At 50.2% G+C, this 24,729-nt stretch overlaps 1 protein-coding gene across 1 annotated transcript in view; it reads right to left on the bottom strand.

Moving 5' to 3' along the window:
* The window catches only part of LHX1 (LIM homeobox 1), a 47,207-nt gene that overhangs the window by 12,625 nt on the left and 9,853 nt on the right, over positions 1-24,729 (bottom strand). Inside the window, exons 2-3 of the mRNA XM_044430281.1 lie at positions 14,469-14,695; positions 10,242-10,519 (exon numbers count right to left, since the gene is read on the bottom strand). Coding sequence (XP_044286216.1) covers positions 10,242-10,519; positions 14,469-14,695 — 505 coding nt within the window. The remainder of the gene's footprint in view (positions 1-10,241; positions 10,520-14,468; positions 14,696-24,729) is intronic.

The following is a 24,729-nucleotide window of genomic DNA, read 5'->3' on the forward strand; positions in this document are numbered from 1 at the left end:
CTTGGGCGCTGCCCAGGGATTCTCCGCGGCGCTGGACTCCGTCCCCAAGACAGGCCCGCCGCCCGGGATGGACGCACGAAGCTCGAAATGGAAGCTGCGCTAAGGCGCCCCACTGGCTGCAGTCACCCGCCTAAAATCGCGCAAGGTTCCCCCCCCCATTACGAAACCGGCGTTTGGGGGGGGGTCGGGCAAGTCCAGGAGGGGCACCGATCCAATCCAGCCCTTGCCAACATGGAGCGATTTGACACATCGCGCCTTCAATTCGTCGGGCAGGGGGAGAAGGAACCAGGTCGAGGCCACGTGGTTCGGATCGAGGCCTCAGACGCCTTTTCCGCCCGCAAACCGGCAGCCCTAACTGGGAAAGGCCAAGATCCGCCAAGCAAATTCGGGCCGTGCTCCTTTAAACTGTCCCGATGGCGCCTCTCAGTCCGAATTTATGCAGGTTGACTCGCAGGTGAGCCCAAAGGAGGTTTATCGCCGACTGGCGCCGAGAGAACTGCCCGCCTGCCCGGGCTGAGGGCGAGACCCACCGCCCGGTCCAGGTCTTACGCCTCCGGAGAAACGCCTCGCTCGCTCTGGGGCGCAACCTCGAGAAGAGGTTCATCGGCCTGGCCGGATCCCACGCCGCGGAGACGCAGGCGGCGCCCCAGTTCACCTTGCGCGCTCCCGGGCACGTCCCCCGACGCCTCCGAGGCGGCCCAGGCGAGGCCGGCCAGCGGCGCGCACGAGCCGGCGCCCCCTCCGCGTCCCCTCGAGCTCCAGGGGCGCGCCCCGATGCGTGGGCACGGAGGGGATAAGCTACGCGGGGGCCGGCGTGGGAGGGCGCCGGGATCGCGACTCCCTGCCGGCCCAAGCGCGGCGCGGAGAGCGGTCCGCTAGCCCGAGTTATACGCCGGTGCGTTTGGCGAAGCGTGACTTGGGCACAAGCCCCCGTGCCACGCTGTGCACACCCGAGCCCCCCTCCGCACGCACGCACACACCCACACACCTCGTTCACGCCCGATCCACGGTCACTGAGCGAGTAATAGCCGCCCACGAGGTTACGAAACCGGAGCGCGAGCGGCGCACTCGGAGGACTCGGCCTATTTCCCCGCGGGGCGTCAAAGCGCAGCCAGTTCACGCGAGCCGCTCTCCAAGGTCCTCAACGCCCTCGGGGCGCATTAGGATCGGGCGCAGTTCCTCGACGACGACGACAGGAATCGGCAGGACTCACTGGCAAGCCAAGGTGGGCACGATCTGGCCCAAGAGCGACCCTTTTGAGACACCACCACAACCACAAACTTAATCCAGGCAGAGCAGTTTTACAGGGACACTCCAAGTGGCGCATCGGGGAAGTCCTATCATCCACGGCCAGGATCGCACCTTTGTGCATTCCCAGAAGCGGGGGTTGGGGGGGCCGCGGCAGGTGCCAGGCCGCCTTCTTGATTCGCACCTTGGCAAGTCGGCCCTCTTCATAGAATTTACTCCCAAGTACCCCTTGGAAAAAGTTCAGCCTCCGGTAGTTGAGCCAACATTTATTCGATGCAAAACACCTCAAAAAAAGCAGGAATAAAAAAGATTGCAATTGTCTTAGGGATTCTTTCTTACACGCGCCACTGCAAGGAAATGGCCTTCCGTAGTTTTAGGCTGGAAACGGGCAGGGGTTCCGGAACTCAAAACAAAAAACACAAATTAGCAACTAACATATTGTAATTTACAGATGCGGGCTCTTTCTCTCTCAGTGTATGTTTATTTTTTCTTTACAGCATCCTGTCTCCCAAGAACACCCCTATTTGTAAACAAAGGTGTGGGGCCAGGGGAGGGCATCTGATGTCAGGATAACGCCTCCGACAGAAAGATGGAGGGGGCAGCACTTGGTGGGCAGACGGAAATTTGGGGTGCCGCCCTGGCCCTCGCAAGCCACCCTCTAACCCAGCATACTGTGGATGCCGAGTTCCGCCCAAATCCGAGTCTCTCTTGCCCAAATCCGAGTCCCTCTTGGCTGCTCGTGAGAGTTGAAACTGGAGCAGCAACTCACTCCTGAGGGACACAAGTCACAGGATGTAAAAAAAGGAGTGACGGGCAGGAACAGTAACGTTCTGCATTGTGTTGTTTCTCACTGGACACATTCTGGGATGCGTGTGCTTCCAGGACAGGCTGGACTGGAGCTGTGCAGAGGGCATACTGCCTCCCTTGGCTTGGGGGAAGCCTGCATAGCCCCCTATTCCAGTCAAATTCAATGGGGCTTCATGCTGAGCAGGCCGGCAGAGAGTGATCCTAAGACAAAGGAGTCAGTAGAATACTGTGAGCAACCGAGAGGCGCACAGATTTGGGGGGGAACTTGGCATGCAAACTGATGGGTAATTGGGCTGTGTCTGTGAGTGGGATCATAGCTGTATCTTATTATTGTTGATATCAATGCATAATACAATAAAATATGTAATACAGTGCATAATATTATGTATGTATTGCTGATATTATTATATTATTGTACTAAGTTTTTGTATGGCTTACAGTTAAATATTGTATTGCTTGAATATATTATTGAATTTGTATGGAACATGTAAGCCTCCCAGAGGGTTATGGGGCAGCATACAAATGTTGTAATAACGATAACGATAATAATAGGTGTGTGCATTTTCATTGTGTAAAGAAAACAATAATTTGGGATGGACACTTTATGCTCCTATGTCATGCTGCTATTCTTCTCATTTCTCCAGTGGTTTTTTTTTTGCTGTATTAGTAACTATTAATATTATGTATTATTGATTGCAGTAATAACAACACGCATGCACACAATAATTAGGGGTTTCCAGGCGCTAAACTGGAAACACGTTCAGCACATGCCTGTACAGACTCTCAGCACTGTGTTTATGATGTACGCACAGGGCTGTGTACACACACAAAGCCCATCCTGCTAACACATTCCTCGGTAGGCACGCACGGAGATTCTCAAGGTGTTGCGGGGGGGGGTGTGGGGGGGGCACAAATCAGTCCATTGCTCCCCTCTGGTTCAGCTGAGAAGCCTGGGCGTTTTGGCAAATCGGAAGCTGGCGGCTGTGAAAAGAGCCAGAGATTGCAGGCTGGGAAGCGGAAGGCGGTGCAGTTCCACAGCCCCATTCACCAAGCTCACTTCCCCAAGCGCGGCCTGAATCTATTTGTCTCTGTCTCTTGTGGAGGCTGGCTGGTTTTTATAAATTAGCTTAGGCACATTTGTGCTTTTTTTGGGGGTGGGGGGGGAGTCTTGTGGCCCTGAGCCCCGGATTTCTTTCCATACCCAGCCCCACTTCTGCTTCCTCACTGAACTTTTCGGCTGTCAGGCTTTCGGAAGGAAGGTGAAGGGGTGCGATGCATGAAAATTAATCTTCTCTCTCCCTCTCACTCACAAGTGTTTCAAGTCACCTTAAACGTTGTGAAATACACTGTGTTTGTTTACATGGATTTTGCAGTCTAGCTCACCTCAGGACCTTTTCTGGATGTGACCACATCTACAAACCACCGTATGCAACTAATTAATCAAGAAACAAATTAATAAAGAAACTAAATATGCCTGCAATCCTGCCTTCCACATATTTAAAACGTTCTTCTGCTCCGCTCTGAAAATCGCTGCCCGTTTTGGATCGCCCCCCCCCCCAGCACTGCCTGCTTTGCAAGGAGCACTTCCATTTTTTTTACTTTTGCAAATGATTCAGTAAGTACTCGTTTATCTGGAGGTTCCTTACGCATTCGGAGCAGTGTATACCGGAGGTGGGGAAAGGCTTATACATTATTATATATTAAATTAGCTACACATAGGCTTCCAATTCAATGGAAGTGCTTAGTGCTTGGTGGACCAAGAAAACCAGAATCCAAATCCTAGTTCAAGTCTCGAAACTCGCAGAGGCGACCACGGCCTGGTTGTAGGAGGGGACTCCAATTTTTGATGGAGCTAAAAATCTTAGATTGCAATCCTATGCATCTCCTGTATACTTTTCCCTGTTTAAATACACACAGGAGTGCACTCTTGATATGCCACAGAATCGCTGAATCCACCAATTCAAGACCACTGAATCCAAGAAGCAAACTGCCATGCAGTTGTTCCAATTAATACAGCCACAACACTAACAACAACAACAACAGTACAACCAATCCTTAAATCAGACTTCACAAACTAGAAATTTCTGGACAGCCTTTGGCAAGTCATCGGGGGCGACCACCGAAAAGCCCCTGCTTCTCTCACTATCCTTTTAACCTCGCTACCAGTTGACACCAGCCTCTCCAGATGCTTAGAAATTTGGCAGCACTTGGGGGGACGTTTTCCTTCCTTCAGGAAGCTCATGTGGTGTAGGGACAGTCTGGGCCTCCTGCTAATTCCCTAGGTGATTTGAAGGAAATCTGCAAAAGGTTGTTTGGCTGTTTTTTTTTTTTAACCACTCTCCTGTTTAACGATAGCAAAAATAAAGAGATTCTTCCCTAAATGAAAATGAGAACTTTGAAATAAATAGAGCATGCCAGGTTTTGATGTAAAAGGCCTCAGTTCTGGCACTGAAGAGAATAAAAGTGGAAGGGCACTCACAGAAAGAAGAGATCTGCAGGCCAGTCCCCAGATGAGCCAGGTTTGGTCCACCTCGGCTTCCCCTGCTGCCCCCCCCCCCCCCGCTTGGATCTTTCTGCCCAAGGGTCTGCTGAGCTCAAATGCACCCCCCACATCCGTACTGGGGGGATCTTTTAATTTCCCAATCAATTTGCCAGCACTGGAGCTTTATGTGATTCGGTGAAAGTTATTTTGTCAGCCGCTTGGAGATGCACGGGCGAAACGTGGCCAATGCGTACTTAAAATAAAGACATGGGCGACACTGGTGCACCTGAGATGGTGGTGAGAAGGGTTACGGAGGGAGTGCCTCCCAGGTCCTTGACCCAAATATCACAGCTGGCCAACTCCTAGTCATTACACGCATTGAATGACTCGGCGGGCTGGAATTGGCCGAGGCCTTTTGGAAAGCAAAGGGGATCTGCTGCCATGCACTTCAAAGAGGAGAGGAGGAGGAGGAGAGAGAGAGATTACCTCTGGAGGTTGAAATCTTGGCAAATCTGAGAAGGGTTCCTTCCAGAAATTCCCCTCTGGGTCACCCAGGCAAGGTTTGAAACTGGTTTGCCATCTATGCTTCTTTCATTCGCAGCCACTCAAGGACATTTCCCCCCCCAACACACATGAGCACACCATTCTGAAGAAAAATAATGTGTTTGAGAATGCCACCTGTTTCCTGGCAGTGCTCCTGTGCCTTCAAGAGTGCGGCAACACATCTTTCCCCGCCTCACTGGCATGCAATTTTAGGGGATGAAGCTGGGAGACCTCTGTTGAATGTTCGGTGGTTACGGGCCCATGAAGCTTACGAGGCCTCTGCTGGAGACCTCAAATGAAGCGTTGGCCCTTGTTTATTTATTATTTATTTATTTAGACAATTTCTATGCTGCCTCATTCGCCGAAGCCTCGGGGCGGCTCACAAATATATCAATTAAAATATAATAAAATATAATAAAAATATAAAACAAGTTAACAAGATAAAATATAAAATAAGTCGCCCTGGCCGAAGAATAAAATAAATAAATAGTATTAACAGTTAAAATGACGTTTGAATAAAAAGGTGATCCAAACACAAGAGCATACTTTGGGCGTACTAATTATTCTCGCACAGCAACAGGGACGTTTCTCAGGTTGCTGACTCCCCAGCAGGCCACTCTTGGTGCGCCTTGAACAACTGGATTTCTGCACCAGGGGCTGCTACTAAATGCAGAACAGCAGGGTCGGCTGTTTTGTTACGGTCAGTTGGCAATCTTAGACAACACTGAAACTTTCTCTTTGTGACTCTCTCTCTCTCTCTCTCACACACACACACTTTAATGCAGATATACAAATGATCACTACAGGATTTCCCTCCTATTTCATTTCGCACATAAATCCACACACATTCAAATATACCGAATTAGCCACCCAAATTCCTTTTTCTCTCAAACATAAATCGAAGCAAGATATTTGCTCACAACGTTTGGCTTGATCGAAGCCCAGTTACGGCAAGTGAAATGGGCCACTGTTGCAGACAGATGGTGGCGCATTGTATTCACTCTCTGGCACATCCAACATGAAGAGAGTCAAGATTCGGGGCAGCCCACAGGGGCTGGAGCCCCAAATCTTGGGGAAGCCCTTTGCCCCACCCCTCTGCTGTCCAGGAGCACTTGCGGAAGTAAAGGCACAGGGGCGCTGAGGATCTCTGTGGTATCAGAGCCCCCTTCCCTGGATAATTCGGCTTTGGGCCCACATGCTTGGTTGCCTGCCTCCCAAATCTTTCTGCTGAGGGAGTCTTCCAAAATGATGTAACTTCCTCCCTGCATCCAAGCCTCTCTTTTTACAAATAGGGGCGTTGTTAAGAGGTAAGGTCCTTTAAAAAAAAAAAAGCAGGACACACACAAACACCCTTTACAGCATCCCTAAATCAGGATGTGCCAATTTGTGCATTTCCCCCCTGTGCCACAGATCTTTCCGGCACTAGTCTTGCCCCGGGCTCCGGTGCTTCTGCGCAAGGCCTGTTTCCACCCATGCGACGGACACCCCTCCACTTCAAGAGGGGCCACGGGTCACACACAACGCCGGCACCCCAACCCTTCCCGTGCGGGCTTCATCAGAAGGGGATTTGCCTGAGTGCAAATGGGATTTCCCTTCTGGGAAGGTGTCTGGAAACGCGGTACAAATCCCATCAGACCGGATGGGATTTACCGCAGCTCAGCTGGGAGGGGTTTTTCTGGCACTGGCTGGAGGTGGGTGATCCCATTGCAGTGCGCAAGGGAAGGGGCGTGTTCACATCCTAGCTGAACCAAGCTCCTTGCACAAGGGGAACAAGCTCGAGAGAGATAAATATAAGTCAGACGGGCTGGATGGTATTTGGTATAAGTAGGAGAGCATGCCATCTCTCTCTCTCTCATGCCCAGCATTCCCCTGATGACCTCATGCTGCTTCGAATTCTGCCACACGTTATCTAACTTTTCTTTCTAGCAGAACCTCCTAGGCATTAACCGAGACCTGGTACAAAAGACATACACTGAGAATTACAAGTGTCAAGTCCAGGAAAGTGCTTGGAGGACCAGAGCGGGGGGACGGTGAATGGCCATCTCCCCAGACAAATCTGGACTGTGGACGGTGAACATCATTTCACTGGCTTCCCATTGAAGTCCGGACCCAATTCAAGGTGTTGGTTGTCATCTATAAAGCCCTCAGTGGCTTGGGACCTAGTTATCTAAAGTTATCTAAAGGTCCATATATGCCCTCCCGCCCCCTGAGATCGGCGGCAGAGGGCCTTCTCCGGGAGCCCTCCGTGAAAGATATTAGGAGGGTGAGTACCCGGAGGAGGGCCTTCTCTGTGGTGGCTTCCCACCTATGGAATGCGCTCCCCAGAGAGGTCTGCCTGGCGCCGTCATTATTTGCTTTTCGGCACCAGGCCAAGACGTTTTTATTCAAACGATATTTTAATTGTTAAGTGTTGTAATTTTTTATTTATTATACACCTGCCAAGATGTATCTGGTTTTTAAACTTTATTCAGTATTTATTTATTTTACTTGTTTTGTAAGCCGCCCCGAGGCTTGTTGCAAGGGGGCGGCATAAAAATGTTTTAAATAAATAAAATAAAAAAATATGATCCCAGAGTGGGAACAAACATCAAGGATCACTTAATCCCTAATAGGTAGCCACCCACCCATGTTCCACCCCCATGTTCAACACCTCAAATGAAGGTTTGGGGTGGGTGGAACCGTGGCTCATTCATTCCATCATCACCTTGATCCACCAGATGGACCAGTTTCTGACCCCATCTCTGATGTTCGCCTGCATCTAATCATGCGCATGCAATTTATTTATTTATTTGTGATATTTATATGCCGTCCTATTGCAAAAGCCTCAGGATGGCTTACATAATGATATACAAATATCAATATAAATAAATTATAACAAAGTGTCAACAACATAAACAAATCGACCCACTCTGGCTGCAGTTAAAATATAATATTAAAAATACCTTATTAAAACTTATTAAAATATTGATGAAATAAAAAGGTCTTATCCTGGCGCCGAAAAACATATAATGACGGCGCCAGGCGGACCTCTCTGGGGAGCGCATTCCATAGATGTGTGTTAATTCCATGCATGCTGTCCTCAGATTTATACAGAAACTTTTCTCTCCTCCTCCTCACCCATTAAAAGTACTCCAATCTTTCCCCTGCTTTATAAAGGTTATTTAAGCCGTTTTCTTGAAAAATGAGAGCCCGCCTCGATATTTCATAGCATCCCTCTTTGTTAACAAGTGTGAAATCCATTTTTAAGTCAAGGGATGGGGAGAATCCACATCGAGGTCACCAAGACAAGGTCTCCAGAGATGCCTCCACAACTGGGCTGGGCAAGATAGGGCTGATGGGAATTGCAGTCCCATTGCAACATGGGGAAGGCCGTGGCTTCCCCACCTCTGCCCTACACTTTTAAATATTTTGCCACACCACACCCGGAGGCAAGGCAGAAAGTGCTTCTGCAGTGCATGTGTCTAACTCTCGGGGTCCTTCCATCTGTGGGGTTGTCTGCCTGCAGGAGCTGGACATGAGCATGGGGGAAGCCGTCTCCCTTCCAGGGATCGCTTAGGGGCTGAGAGGAGAACCCCACTGAGAGCGGACTGCCGCTCGAGGAGGGCCACGGCTCTGCATGCAGCAGAACCCCAGCGGCATCTCCCCAGCGCTGGTTCCCAGGGCCTGTACTGCCCTCCCGGCACCACCCCTCTCCTTTCCAAGCTCTCTCCAAACGGGCGGCTCCCAGGTGACTACGAAGGGGGGTTGAGCGTTGGATCTTACCCAGTGAGTGGGGTGGTATAAACTGGAGACCTGCAACAGCAGGGGGTTGGTCCTGATGGCCTTCTTGGCCCCTTCCAGCTCTGCCTCTCTATGATTCTATAACCCCACTATCCCCAGTCAGCATGGCCCGTGGTGGTGATGAAAGCTGTAGTCCGGTCCATTTATTTATTTTTATTTATTTTTGGATTTATATCCTGCCTTTTTCCTACAAAGGGCTCAAGGCAGCTTACATCAATCTCCTCCTCCATCTTATCCCCACAACAACCCTGTGAGGTAGGTTGGGCTGAGAGTCTGTGACTGGCCCAAAGTCACCCAGTGGGCTCCATGGCTGAGCCGGGACTAGAATGCAGATCGCCTGAGTCCCAGTCCCACGCTCTTAACCACTACACCACATTTTCCCCCTCTAAATCTAGAACTTCACATGGTCATCCCATGAAGCTGAGGGGTGGGAGATCTTAGGTGCATAAAAGGAAGGGCCTCTTCAAACCACAGGGTGATAAATTCTGGGATTACTTGCACGCGATGGGAGAGCTGGTTGGCCCTCAGTTTGGAAGGCTTCAAAATGGGGTTAGGCCAGTTCACAGGGGATAAGGCTACCGAAGGCAAGTGGTCCTGACAGACACATGCCACCTCTGCGGTCAAAGGCAGGGCGCCTACATACTGGGGAACTTGGGCAGGAGAGTGCTTCGCTTGGGAGAGTCCCGCCGGCGTCTGTCTGGCCGCCATGTGAACAGGCTGCCAGAGCAGAAGGGCCCCTGCTTGGACCCAGCAGCAGGTCAGGCTGCGAGTCTGCAGCCAGCGCGTGAGCTTCGTGGTCAAGCAGGGACTTGAACCCGGATTGCCTGAGCCCAGCATCCTCGGCCCTGTGCCAGGCTGGCTCTGTCCCTAGCTCTTCCGCATGAGTCCTGTCTAAAGACATGGCACCAAAACAGTGAGAGGCAGGCCGGGGAGACCCGAGTTCAAATGCTTGCCAAGTAGGAACGTTTGCTAGCTGGCCGTCGCAATCTCGGGGGCTCCCCGGCAGCACAGACAAAATGAAGGCGAAACCAATGCCCACGAAACCACGAATCGCCACGGCCCCATTGCTGCGTTTTCCCTCTCCTCAGGGGCAACAAACCGGAAACTCCTTGAGGTCTGAGAACACTCTGCGTTTTGCGTAGGAAAAGCTCCCGCCTGCAATCCTGGAGTGCCACCACTGCCGGCCATGTTGGCAGCACTGGCCTGCATGGCCCCAAGGCCTGACTCCGGAAAAAGCAACCGCCCACGCGGGGGGCCCACACGGGCCAGGCTCCCCAAGGCCGCAAGGCGCTCGGTGCACCCGGGACGCCACATCCTCGGGATCCGTTGCCCCGGCAGGACTTGCCCGGGGTCTCCTGCCTCACAGGCCCGGCATTCGTACCTGGATGACGCGCATGTTGAGGCCGGTTTCCTGCGCCAGCTGCTCGCGGATGTGCCGGGTGGGCTTGGGGGTGGCGGCGAAGGCGGCCTTGAGGGTCTCCAGCTGCTTGGCCTTGATGGTGGTGCGGGGGCCCCTCCGCTTGGCCCCCAGGTTTTGGTCGTCGTTCTCGTTGCTGCCCACCTCCTTGTCGGACACGTTGGCGCACTCCGAGTCCTTGGCGTCGTCTTGGCAGGGATCTTGGGAGTCTGGAGACAGGCTGGGGTCGCTGCCCGTGGTGGCTGGAGCGGAAGGAAAACCCCACACGCATGTAACACGCCAAGGCGAGGTTCTGTCCCCCGCAACGCGCACGCACCATTCCTCCTGGCGTGTGCCACACCCTCCCCTCCTTATGCTTCGGCTCGTGGGCAAGGGAGTTTCCGTTTCGGTTGCCGCCCAGCCCAGACGCTTGCCAGCCCCTGAGCTCAGAGCCTTGCTGGGGAGGCGAAGAGCAGGTTCCTCCACTCCGTGTTTTCTCCGGACTTTTGTTTATGGCTGCCCCTCCGGGAGATGCAAAGGGGGACGCCAGGAAGACCCTCCTCCCGCTCCTGCCTCCTGGAATACCCCACTAAGCCCTTCCAGAGGCCGAATTCCCAATTTTGGGGAGGCGGCCAGTGCCGTTGCTCCCAGGGCAGCTTTTGGGACAGACGGGGAAAGGGTTGGAGGGCAGACCCATAAGCTCCAAGGGAGGAGCTCTTCTTTGGACCCTGGGTTTGGGAAGCAGAAGTATCCCATAATATGCTATCCAGGCAGCCATTGGATCATTCTTTCCGTCTCCCTCTTGCTCTTCTCCGGACTTTGCCTTCTGGGAAAGGAATGCTTGCTGAATGGCCCCTCCCAGCAGGGCAGCTGTTTTATGAATGGCCAGGCCCCGCTCCTTGGCAGCCATTTTGTGAGAGCCCCCTCAACACCCTCTCAAAATTCCAAAGTGCCCACTGCCCCCCATGCTTGGCCTCATCGAGGGAGGAGTAAGCCAGTCCATTTCACTTCTCTGTGTTTCTTGTAGGTAAAGTGTGGCTTCCTTGCGAGTAAACACAAGCAGAAAGCAGCCCCGAGTTTGCCGTTCGAGCTTTCCCCTTCCTTTTCCCACATGCAAGATGACCCTCCCTCTGCTCTTGGAATAATTGAGGTCACCCTGGTTTTCACACCCGGCCCCAAAGGAGGGCTGGCGCGACTCCCTCCCGGGGCCTGCGGAAACATGCAGCCGAAAGCCAGGGACACTCCTGCTACTGGCCTGCCCCCCGACCCTGCTCCTATGGAGGGGAGCGACACCTCCAGAGCTGCGAGCAGTGGGGCTCACTACCAAGCGGCGGTGTGTAGCCTTTGTGAACACACATCTGTGTGCTTGCGCAGGGCGGCCAAGAGCCCAGGGGCCCAGGAGGTCGCTATCCCAAGCGGCTCGCCAGTGGGGCTTCCTCCTGTGGAGCCAGCCGGCACGGGACCCGCAGTTGCAGCAGGAGCCCTGCGGGATCAGGCCCAGGGACCAGCGCTCTGGTCGCCCAGGCGGGAAGCGGCACGAGCAGGCGACAAGTCTGACAGGGCAGAACACCGCTGCCCATGTTCCCCAGCCTCTGAGACTGGAGTTAGCATGCGGCCGCCGGGACTAGTCGACACCAACGGCTGCCTCCCCCAAGCAGTTGCCAATCCCAGTTGGTACCAGGCAAGGCCATCCCATAATCTTCTGACCAGAAGCAAAGCAGCACTGCCGAGTTTAGTGGGACTTGGTCCCAGGGACGTGGGTCCAGGAGTCATTGGCATCACTGGGACCGCCCTCGCTCCCTCGCCTCTCATGGACATCAACGGTCCAGCCATGGGCTTGGACTGGATTATGCCCCGTGGTGGTTTTCCCTTTGTTTGCAAGAAAACCCTTTTCAGCCCCCCCACCCCACCCCACGCTTTTTTTTTAATACTCAGGGAGGGCAAAATTGTGTTAACGATTTCTCATGCCGAAGTGAAAATTGGTGCCGTCTCACCCTCCCTCTTCCTCTGCCCCCCCACCCAAAAAGCCTCCACACTTTACACATGGTGGGTGACACAAGGGTGTGAAACCAGCCCAGACACCCACCCCCCTCGCAGGGCTGCCTGGCCAAACAATTCCAGGCCTCCCAGAAACATCAACACCCCCTCCGAAAACTTTGATGCAAAGCACGTGTCTGTCCGTTTCTTCCTCGGAAGGTGTGTGCCTCTGATCTCTCCCGACACTTAAAAATGTAAAACCCAAGGTTCGAATTTACCAGTTCCTCTTCCTGCAAAGAGGGGTTTGAAAGGAAGGGCTCTCCAGCCGCTCTCTGGCTCCTACGCCCCTCAGTTGGTGGCCAAGTGTGGATAGCAAACTGCTTTGCCCTTTCCTCTGCCTCTGATCTTCTCAGCCTCAGGATACTTTGACAGCCAGCAAATCAAAACAGAATGGGCCCGTCTAATCAGGTACGAGCCATCACTTCAAATATTTGCCTGTGATTCTGCCATTTCCCCTCTGCCCGTGGAGCCTTTGATTCCCGTTTGCAGGAGAGCTTCTCTGTTCTCCCCTCCCCAGATAACAAAGCGGGGTCCCTGAGATGCCCCAGCTTTGAAGACGAAGGAAAGAGCAGGATGTGCCCAGGTTTTGTTGGACTCACTGAAGTTAATAGGTCAGGACAGACTCGCTTGCCCTGTTGAACAACGGGGCTTAGTTCAGTGCAGTGTGCACAGGGTCACATGATCCTTGGTACAAACCACGGAGCTTACACTTGAGTAAATGTGCAAGAATCACGTAGATCGCCTTGGGCCTGCATCATGAACCAGTTCAGCTGACAAACCCTACACAGCGTTCCTGGAGGTTAATCCCACTGAACTAAGTAGGGCTTACATTTGAGGAGACAGGATGGCGTGCTAAGTTGGGATTGGGGGTCTTCCAGATGTCGTGGAACCACAACCCCCATCTTCCTTGAATGTTGACTGGGAAATATGGGAGCTGAAATTCAGCGACCTCTGGAGAGCAAGCGTTTCCCCATCCCTGCCCTGCCAGGAAGAAAAACTCTCCCTGGTCTAGATCCAAAGGCGTTTATTCAGCAGTATGCTTTTGAGTTAATTTTACTGTTAATAACTGTCTCATAGACAAGGAAAGACTCTTCCCAGAGCTGATAATGGTGTAGAGAAACTTGCTGAGTTCCTTCCACTTCTCCTCTTTCTACCACTATGACAGTTTAGACTGTAAGCACCTCAGGGCAGAGATCTACACCGAATTCTTTTAAGAAATTATTTTGGCCTGCTTGGATAATTTTGAAGCAGGAGAGCAAAGGACTCACATACCTGAAACTAAAGAAAGTAACCTCATCTTTAATCTGCTTCTGAGGGAGAAGGCATCATCTCACATGGATTCTAGCATTTTGGGGCAGACTCAGAAATAAAACCTGGAAGTCTTGAATTTTGCCTTAAACAACACCAATGTCTGTTATCAGGGCCACTGGGGAAATCCGGAATTCGGAAAGAGGCTCTGGGGCGCTCTCACAAAATAGCAGTTTGTGGGGGGGGGTATGCATTGATAGAATAGCCAATAGGGTGGGCACGAAGGCTCGCAACACATTCCCAGAAGGCCAGGCCAAATTAAAAAAACGACTTGCCCAGGAAACTAGGCCAGGTAGGGTCAGAACGCAAAGGTTCAAAACTTGGTGCTAAATACAGTGCTAGGCGGGGGTGGGATGGGGTACCTCCTTAGCAGCATGCTAGCCTCCAAGAAAACAAACAGCTTCCACTTGTCAAAACTCTTAAGAAATAAACACCAGCGATCTTAGGAAGTCTGGTGGGTACACAGAGCATGTGCTGACACCCACAGACATCACGTTGTACCCAGGAATGTGTCTCACTTACCCTTATGCTCATTCTCGTCATGATCTGTAATATCCCCCCTTTTTTCTGCAAGGAGCCCCTACGAACCCTTCTCTTCGTCAACGAAGGGGCAGAAATCCTCACTGGTTTCGTGCAAAGCAGAGAGCGAAATCTAATGTCTGCCCACCCCTGATTTAAGCTGAAGGCCAGCTTCTCAAAAGGCAGTGCCAAAATTTTCCAGCGCTTTTTGGACACTTAATTTGCAGTGGGAAGTTCTCTCTCCCATACCCACCCAGCCCGGCTTTTGATTTGGACCAAGCCAAGAACAATCTGCCAGGAGGGGCATTTCCTTTCCCTGCTGTGCTGTGAATGCAGGTGGGTCCTTACCTGAGTGCAAACTGTTCTCTTTGGCAGTGTTGCTGTTGCTCAGGTAATCTTCTTTGCAGACAAACTTGTTCTCGTCGATGATATAAAGTTCCTCGCCAGTGGAGAGTTGCTTGTTGCACATCATGCAGGTGAAACAGTTCAAATGAAACACTTTATTCCTGGCTCTCCTGACCAGGTCGCTGGGAGAGATGCCCTGCGCACAGCCAGCGCACTTGGTACCAAAACACCTGGATGGAGGTGGGTGAGAGAGGGCAGAAGAGAGGGAAAAAACAGGCCAGAAGAAAAATCGATCAGGAATGAGGTCAGAAAGAGGCCAAAACTGGCCAGAGTTGAACAGACTTGCAAGGTGAACATTTTTAGAGGAACTGGTTGGTTACAGGTAGGATTTTGTTAGATCTGCTTCATCTGCATTTTATGGACTATCATGTGTTCTCTGTCCCATCATGTGCTCTTGACAGGATTGGATTTTTTAATTTTAATTTTTAGGGAAACATGAGGATGTTGTTCTGCTTGTGCTGTGGCACTGAGACATTATCCATTGGTTGTTTTGCAAGATTTAAATATTGCTCCATGCTCCGCTGAGGGGATTTTGGATCAGTGAACAATAAAGAATAAAATAAATAGAACAAAATGTTAAAAACAAGATCAGTATTGGTTACAACATGGGTGGTTAGATTTCAAAGGCTTCCTAAATTAAAAGGGTGTTCAGAAGATGCTGAAGGCATTACGGTGCAAGGCTGACCTTCAAAGGCGGGGGTGGCACGGAAAGGGGCCGCCTCAGCCAAGGCTCTGCGGGGGCTCCAGTTGGCTGGAGGTCCATGTCGTGCCCCCGGGAGGATTCCATCTGGTGACCTCAGTGGCTGGACAGGTTAAGGGAGAAGGCCCAAAGACCCCATTTGCACAAACTCCCCGAAAAGTACAAACAGAACCGCGTTGCAATTCTGCGGCGTACGTGTGACCTTGAAGGCATTTCCGATGAAATCAACGCTGCTTTGAACCTTTTGCAGACGGCTTCGGCATCCCTGTTACACCTGCGGGTGGGAGGCTGCCAGCCTAAGTCAAGCCACTGGTCCTTTGCACTCAGCACGGCCGACACGGGCTGGCAGTGCCTTGCCAATGTCTTGGGAGGGGTTTTGTCCCTCCCAGTCCCTCTTGGAGTTTGGACACAGGACGGATGGGTTATGAGAGCCAGGGTGGTGTCGTGGTGAAGAGCACAGGACTGGGACTCAGGCGACCTGGGTTCGCGTCCTCACTCGAGCCAACGGGGTGACTTTGGGCCAGCCACAGACTCTCAACCCAGCCTACTTCACAGGGTTGTTGTTGTGAGCGTAAGATTGGGAGGAGGAGAATGTTGTAAGCCAGTTTAAGTTCTTTGTAGGGAAAAGGTGGGATATAAATCTAATAAATGCACACAGACTTGTAACTATAAAACCTGAACTTCTTTCTCTCACATATACAAAGGCGTTTGTACATGCTGGTCTTTGCCGACACCCCCAGGCTGAAACAAAATTCCCTGCTCAGTTCAACAGATACTGCTGTACCCAGCATTCAGGGTTACCTTTTCTCCACTGTGGAACTTTGGGGGCTGCGGCTCAGCAGCGCGGATGGTTCCTTGTCATCCAGAGTGGATGCATAGCCCTGCCCAAATGGGGACCATGTGGTACCTGCCTGGACGGATGCTGCTAGGTACCAAACAGGGCCAGCAGTAGGTACCACAAAGATCCAGCAAAAGATTGCACGAATTTGCACGTGCTGATTCAGATGTGCTCTGACCTCTCTCCCGGTGTGTCTTTAAAAGGGACACCCCTGTTTGTCAAAAAGGGGTAGGGACAGGGGAGAGGGGGCATTTGATTTCAGTAAAAATACTCTGGCAGAAAGTTTCCAGCACACGCGGGCAAGATACCCACCCCTGCAGGGGGATCGGAGATCATGAGAGCCCCTGGACTTTTGTTTCTGCAAGTGCTTCCGGAGAGCAAGGCTGTGGAACACAGGGACTACCTGAGATTTGGGGCCTGCCATATAGCTATCAATGATGAGACACCTGTCAGAAAAACAAGGTGGCCACCCTGAATCAGCATGCATAGGCAGGATTCCAAACCCAGAATTTAAAGTGGTAAGTACTCAAAGCCCTGGGCCTAGTTGGACACATACTCCGATTTCAGTCCTGAGCTAATTTTACTCAACACATACACACACCTGCATATTCTGGTAAGTCTTAGAAAACAAACTGAGTTCTCATCAGTTCCTTAAAGTTGAACATGTGACCTTTTGCACGAGAAAGACAAAGCTCTTTTCTGCCATAGAATTATGGTCGTTCCACTAAAAAGAAAACAAGATTCCAGTTCTCATGGGCCAAAATTTAGAACTTTTGAGTAGACAGGCATGCAACTAGGCCTCCCCAAGGTGGTGTCTTCCAGATTTGTTGGACTACAACTCCCAAAAGGCTTCTATTAGCCCTGAGAAAAGGCTATAGTCCCACATTATTTTGAAGTCAAGATGTCAGGTTCTGGCATCTGTTAAAAAATCTGTGTGTTATTATTATTTTTTTATTATTAGAACATTTCTATTATTGTAACTCTCCATTTCCTTCAGGAAGAGCAAGGAGATTTTGGCTATTTTTAAGTAGCCCTCCATCAAAACATAAGCAGGGAGGTGAGCAATAAATACAGGCAAAACTGGCTGGTGAGCCTGCAGAGATGCAGTACAAACAACGCGGCCTTCGAAGGCAGGAAGGCTCCAAGAGGCAGAGCGAACAACTCAAAATGGGTGGGCAAACAGGAAGCGTTCGACGGGATGCTCCAAAATGGTCACAGGCTCTGGCCAGGCGCCCTCCCTGGGGCGTGACTTCCGCAAACAGGGCGCTGTAACGGGGAGAAGGCGCTTTCTCCGGCAGTCGCACATGGGCTGGACTCAGACCGGGCCAGACGTGGGTTGAACGGGGGCTGCGGGGCCGTCTGAGCCCAGCTGCGCCAGCAGGACTTGGGGTGGGTCCCCCGACCCGAGCCACCCTGCTCACTTCCCACTGTTGGGGGTCTGTCATGTCGTCCAGACCCTCTTCTGGAGACCCTGCGAGGCAGGATTTGTTTCATGAAACCCTCTGTTCCCCGCGGCACAGCGGCCTCTCCGGTTGCCGGGACCTGGGATGCCATTTGGCACGGTTGTTATGGAAACGCCACCACGTCCCCCCCCACCCCGGGCAGCGCGGCCGAGGAAGTGGCGGCTTGCAGCCCCGACCTCCACGGCTTCGGTCCCTTAGCAACAGATGTGCCTTGGCTTGTGGACTTCCAGCGGCCAAGCAAGGCGTCTGCCCTCTTGCCTGCTTTTGGGGGCAGAGGGGCAGCGTGAAAATACACGCGGGGCGGAGAGGGGCAGTGTGGCAACGCCGTGGCAGCGGCTGGAGGGGTTCCTGGAGGGGGGGAGCCCACCTCAGGCCATTGGCAAGAGGAGGGGAAAGGCAGGGCCTGGCTGTGGGGCTGTGCGGATGCACGGTGGGGCCGGGAGGGTGGAGGGAATCCCACGGCCAAGGGAGCCGCTGGGTGGTGAGATCCATCGGCTCATGCAAAAACCTCCGTGCTGTGGAAACAGCCATGGGAACCCAGATTTGGTGTGGGAACCACAAACAACCCATCAGGAGAAACCATGGGTGGGTGGGTTGGGGGCTGTAGGTTGTGCACCCATCCATGGTTTATTTTCTCAGCTGGATGCAGACAACACGATAACCGGATTCCCAGCAACAGCCCACAGTCAACCTCTGCTCAACCCCTCAGTGAGTTTTTGTGGCTTCTGTTTATGGTTATTCTAGCCCAATTTTTCTCCCCAAAAATAGCATTTAAGGTGTGATAATACCAATAACTATAATGATAGCAGTTATTATCACATTTTAAACTGAAACATAAATTTAAAAAGAAACATAAATAAGCATATTCATCCAAAAACTTCCCTGCTTTCAAGAGAAGCAAGTTTTATTTACATATATATGTAAATAAATATATATTTGCATATATAGGTAAATAAATATATATTCACACACACACACACACACACACACACAATAAATAAAAGTCTAGAGGCACTGCCTTCTTTTTGTACCAAACGTAACAAAATAAGGAAAAAAAACCTGGTTGGTTATTTTCTCACTCTTATCCCAGCTGTTTCAAATGCTGGGACTGAAAAACCGGGCAAGCAAAAGTATGTCTTTGAACATGTGCAGAGTGCCAGAGTGCCAAACAACAGTGTGCTTATGAATACATGCGATTGGGAGAGAGAACTCTCAGGACAGAGTTTATTTTTGGAATATGAATCACTGAGCACCGAGATTTCTGAAACCAAGTTAGGAGGGCTCTGTGTCTATATCAGTATATTTTCACTCTGCCCTCTGTTTGGAGAGGATTGGGGGTTACATGACTTAAAGAGTCGTGCACCCAGTGAGTGCTGAAACTGGGAAGGAAAGCAAAGCGAGCTCTTGGTGGTAAAAGATTGGCACCCCGTGCGCCACAACGCCATGCCTTCTGTTAATCCGATGAACCAAATCGCACCCTTTCCTGCCTCTCAAAGATGAGCCTGACCCATGATTCCAGAATATCAAATTTGAATTAGATGGGCACATGAAGCAGCCAGCTCGGTCCTCCAAATTTTGCCTTGAAGCTTGCCACAGTCTAGGTCCGTATTGGATGGCATGCTTTTTCCTTACTTGCATGAAAACTGGTACTCATTGCTGAGTGCAGTGACTCCCAAGATACGCACCAGTTGCGAACAGATTTAAAATAAGTGCATTTCCTTCTGTTAATCAATGCAGGCCTGGGCACATTTTTCAAAGCACTTATCTTTCGCATGCATGCTTCAGACCTGTGTATAATTTGGAGACCTTTTATACGTATGCGTACCCATGTGTACACTATTGTACAGTATTGGCATTGCAAGCTCAGAAATATACAGAGATATAGAGAAATACAGAAATATACACGCTTCGACCTCAGGTTGTGCTTTGTTTTGGGATGTGCAGAATGCATAAATTCTGGTGTAAGTGGAACCAAGATGAATTTTTCACACAAGCCTAATGGAGGTAACCACTCCTCTATATTATTCCTTAATTATTCCTGATTATGACAAGATTATTGACGAGCACGCGGGCAGGAACAATTAATCTGTGTTAACAACCTTGGATGTGCTCCCTAACTGAGGGGGGTTTAATAGGAAAGTGGCAGCCCCGGGAATCGGATCTGCAGTCTTGGCTATGCCAGACGGGGTGTGCAGCTTTCCTTAAGGCCGCAAGCAGGGCATTTGCTGAGACCCATCCGTATCTTTGCTATTCCATGGTATGTTCCTGGAAGCGAGCACGGCTATTTAAGCACCGGGCCTAAATGCAGTGGATTGGGCTGCAGGTTATTGGCCTTTGAGCACGAGGGTGTCTGTCCTTGGCGAAACAAGAGAACTCACAGGACCGTGCCTGAACATAAGTGCTAATTTCTACATGTCTCTATCCCCGCTTTTGCATGCGGAAATCATCAGTTGGTGGAAAGGGTCAAGTGCCGACTGGGTCTAGTCATGAAACTCAGCGGGTGACTTTGGGCCAGTCACTGACTCTCCGCAAAACCTACTTCACAGGGTTCCTGTAGAAATAAAACAGGAGGAGGAAATGGAGCAGTGGAGGAAGCCCGTGTGAGTGCCTAGACCTCCTCGCAAGGGGGAAAGGTGGGGGCATCGCATGGGTCTGGATCCCGCGACCGAGATGTTCCAGTCTGTGCATTCTGATGCTTTATGTCGGGTGACAGGGGAATCCTAAATGCTCAATGTTTTGAACATTCACTCACCTAATCCTTCCCAACTGGCTGAGCCTGATGGGAGCTGTAGTCCAAAGCATCTGGAGGGGACCAGGTGGTCCACCCCGGTGCTTGTATAGACTAACAGCAAACTCAGTTCTTCTTATGCCATCCCTGCTGCAGACAAAACTGCGCCAGCCACAACAAGGTGGTCTCGGCATGCGTGAGAAGCTCCAAGATTCGCAGTGCTACAAACAAACCCTTGGGATGGGACCCCCAAGATTATGGGGAGAGCCCCCCAGAATATTAAACACGGTAGCACAGAGCACACACAGAGTGCAGGACAGGATATCTTGGCAAAAAAAAAAAAAAAAAGCAAACCCTACATGCCAGATGTATGTTCTGACCGTTGGAGACTCCCTGGAAAGGGGTGCTCTGCCCGGCAGAGGCCATCGGTGCAAGCAAAGCAAAATCCAGGATAACATCCTCGCAAAGGTGATGGAAGGGACCGCGAGCTTTCCTCCTCCCCTGCATCCACCAGCACTTGATAGCCATGTGCGACTCTCCCCCACCCCTGCTTACGGCTTGTTCACCCCCTCTGCACACCAAAAGATGCTTTTCCTGTTGTGTGTCTGTCCACGCTGATACACAAGAGCATTGCCAGGAAAACACTGAGAAGCCCAGTGAGGGGAGGCAGCTTCAACAAGTAGGTTCCAAGAAGTAGGAACTGGGCGAGAAGCTCTCCTTTTAAAGGACAGTCCCTTTAATCAGTGATCTGGACGGATGCTAAAACACCAACAAACAGTGTGGAGGCACCGTTGGATCCGTCTTCCCCAAGCTGCTTTTTGGACTACAACTCCCAACATTCCTGGCCACACTGGCTGGAAGTGAGGGCAGCTGAAACCCAAACCCTCTGTTGGGCCACGACTGGGGAGGCCAGGATGCTGGTCCCTCTCTGTGACCCTCAGGAAGACGCTTAAGCTCCCTGAAGGAAAGCTGGAAGAACACCCTACGACCGAGTAATGGATTGCTAGGCACGGTTAGAAATATAGAAATAAAAACAAAACCCATGTGCCTGCAAGCTTCCAACTGAGAGATGCCTCTGAGACGGAGCTAGCAGGGCTGGAGAGACTGGATAATACGCCAGCTGCCGGGACTTACAGCAACACCTCGCCCTGGTTTCCATCTTGCCGCTCAGGCTGCACTCAGGGCAGTTTTGGCCCTCCAAGCTTCCCAACTCCCTAAGAGCTCAGAGGAGGTGGCCGAATAGAAAGCTCTGGGTACACAGCGCCTCGCTCAGGTGAGGTGCCCTGGCCCTGCACAAGTAACCTCTCCAGCTGGCCTGCATCACTGTTTGCTTTTAGGGTTGCCAATTAACCCAGAAGCTTTTCACAGCATTAGGAGAAGCCTGAATGCCCCCCACAACCCACAACACAAGAGTGGGAACGAGTAACGCTTATTGTAAGCTGCCCCAAGACAGTTTGTAGGAGAGGGGATAGAAAAGCTCTGAATAAATAAATAACCACATAAATGAAGCAAGCCACAACCGCGTTTCTTACCCTCCCCTCTCCCTTTTTACTCCTGTCTTGTTTTCGGCACTGTGGAAGCTTGGATGGCAAAGCATGGACAGGCAGGGAGAGTATTTTTTGTAATACAAACACAGAACTAGAATATTTTGATGCTACAATGAGGAATTGAGACAGTTGTAGGGGCTGAGTGCACAAGGTGCAATAAATGCGAAAATGCCTACAAGGAAGAAGAATGTGAAATAATGTTCTTAAAAAACCAGGAAGGACTTAAAAATGGATCAGGAACCAACACGATCTCCTTGTTTAGAGAGGCCGTATCTTAAAAAGGTTTATTCATATCTGGTCTCTGGCAGGAGAGGATGCAGAAGAAATAGAGGAAAGACAGGGCACTAGCTCCATTGCAGGTTTTATTTTGAACTTTCTGGGAGTGATCCATAATGCTGAACTCTCCCCTCACCCTGAGCACCATGGGAAGCTCCCATGGAGCTCAGAGTGAAAGCTGTGATGGCTAAGGAGCCCCGCTGACCAAGTCCCTAGCCTCTCCTACAGGAAAATCCTACCAGTAGCCATAGTAAGAATATCACTACTAAAAGGAAACCCTCATTGCATTGCCTGTGGATTTACTTCGGTGCCTGTGGGGATCAAAAAGCTGGACAATATAACAGGCTCACTGCACCCGTTGATATTCGTTTCTGGGCCCAATTTTAAAGTGTGGACCAGGAAGTCTTTAAGTCCAAGTTACTGGAAGAAGAGTTTATGAAATGGTGAGGAGTTTTGAGATCAACCTCTGAGGCCCTGCCTGTGGGCCCACCAATGATTTGACTGATGCAGGGCCTTCTCAGGATTAGCCCCCTGTTTGTGGAATTCCCTCCCTTGGACTGGGGCTGTGCTAGATACTAAAAAGATTCAGGGCCACAGAACAGCAACAAAACACATTTGCATAGGTGAATATTACATACACTGTAAAGTTCCTTTTTCTCTCTGTGTGCCTTGACTCCTAAGGACACCCTATTTGTGAAAAGGGATGTATGAACAGGAAGTGGGCCATGAACTAACACTGTTTCTGTCTTATGGAGAAATGCAAGCCCTGTTGTCTTATTATATTTAAAAACACCTTTTATATATCTGGCAACCCACATTCTTGTAACTGCAGCTTTTCATGTTCTAATGCCTGAACAGTTTAACTTTTATATTGGGGTTTTATTGAGATTGGATGCATTTATTTCTTTTAAGCATTTTTAAATGCTGCCTTTCACGACAGTTTACAAGATAAGAATTTAAAACAATAACCTGTAACATCAAAGTGACTGAAAGGGAAGCAAAACATATTTAGAATAACCAAAACAGTGAAACAGAACAAAACATTTCACTTTTTTACTTATTTGCCCTGAATAGCGTTCTGTTAATCTCTTGTGATCCACACAGAGAATTATGGTTATTGGGCAGAACGAAAAGTAAAATTATAGCGCAAACATGCTCCAATTTATAAAATTAGGATGGGCATCCATTCATTCAAAAGCAAACTGGAACATCTTGGCCTTAAGACCCATTTAAAAACAGTCAGGAAGGGGGCTGTATGTGCACTCATCATTAGGATATTCCATAAGGATGGGGCCAACCCAGAAAAGCCCCACTGTTCTCTTGCACCTGTCTCCCTAACAGACCTTCCTACTGGGTATGTAAGCAAGACCTTGGTGGCCAATCCTGCTCATGGGAGTAGGTGGTTTTACAGATAAACTGTCTCCAAGTTGTTTGGGTATGAAAGGTGATCACCAGGCCTTTAAAATTGGCTAAGACAGACTCGGGCAGCCACTGCTGGTATTGAATCGGCCTTGCAGTCCCTGCAGATTCTGGCACAACTAAATAATTTTAGATTTGGGACTTAATTTAATGATGGAGGGGGCCATGCAAAGCTCTTTAAACAGCTGCATGTATTAATTCAGCGGTGAAGCCCAAAATTAACAATTCTCATGTGCTCCTCAAGTGCCATTCCGCGCTTTTTGGCTTTTGTTCTTGATAGGTTGGAACAAAAACCTAATGTCAGAATTACAGAACTGTTGCCCTCCTTGCTTTAGAAATATAAAGGAAGGCTTTGAGTGTGTGCAGTTTGGCAATTTAAAGTCACTTCAATCATGGTACCACCGTGTGAATTAAATGAAGTTTGTTTCCGCTGCCCTGATGCGAAGCTCAATGACGTGGGAATAAACATGATTTCGTTACCAAAAGAGAGAAGATATTGGAAAAGAACAATAACAATATGAGCTTCTGTAAAAATGCACTTTCATTCTACTGCCCGCCGTCAATAGAATGATTTTTGAAATAAGACAGGAAAGGGTGTTGCGACGGTCCATGTCAGCCCCAGCAGGTGTTGGCTTGCCCGTGGAGGTGGTCCTGTTGGACCTGAGGGGGCCAAACTTGGAGGGCTACCTGGAAGGGCAGTGCTGGCCACAAAGCTACCTGGAGGTTGCATTTGACACCAAATCAAACTTCTGAACCATGGCTGTGTATTACAATTTGCAATTTGCTTCTTTGGGAGGGGCTCGGCCTTTAGAAAGAGTATAAAGTCCTTTAAATTGAGCTTTAAAATAGCGTACTTTAAAAAAAAAAAGTGTTACTGCTTGCAATGTTCTTTGTTTCTGCTGCCAGGTTTTATTGCTTTGAATTGTCCCTCAATGCTTTTTAAAATGGTGACTCTCTGGCTTTTTTCAACAGAGAAGGTGGTATCGAACTGTAATTCATAAATGCATACATACATTAAAAAGCAGCACATAACATTTTGGACAAAGCAAACAGACAGCTTAGGCCACCTGCCCTAAGATTCCTGGTAGAAGCAGAAAATACAAATGTTTGGATCTTTGGAAAATTAAATAAAATGAAACATTAACAACATCACCTCCTGCCCACAGAACTAGCTGGTTTTAGGCACAATCAGCCATTGTTTGGAAGTAAATTTTTAAAAAGCAACTGAAAGTC

Source organism: Varanus komodoensis, unplaced genomic scaffold (assembly GCF_004798865.1).
Source record: "Varanus komodoensis strain SLA01 unplaced genomic scaffold, ASM479886v1 scaffold20_1, whole genome shotgun sequence".
NCBI classification, from domain to species: domain Eukaryota; kingdom Metazoa; phylum Chordata; class Lepidosauria; order Squamata; family Varanidae; genus Varanus; species Varanus komodoensis.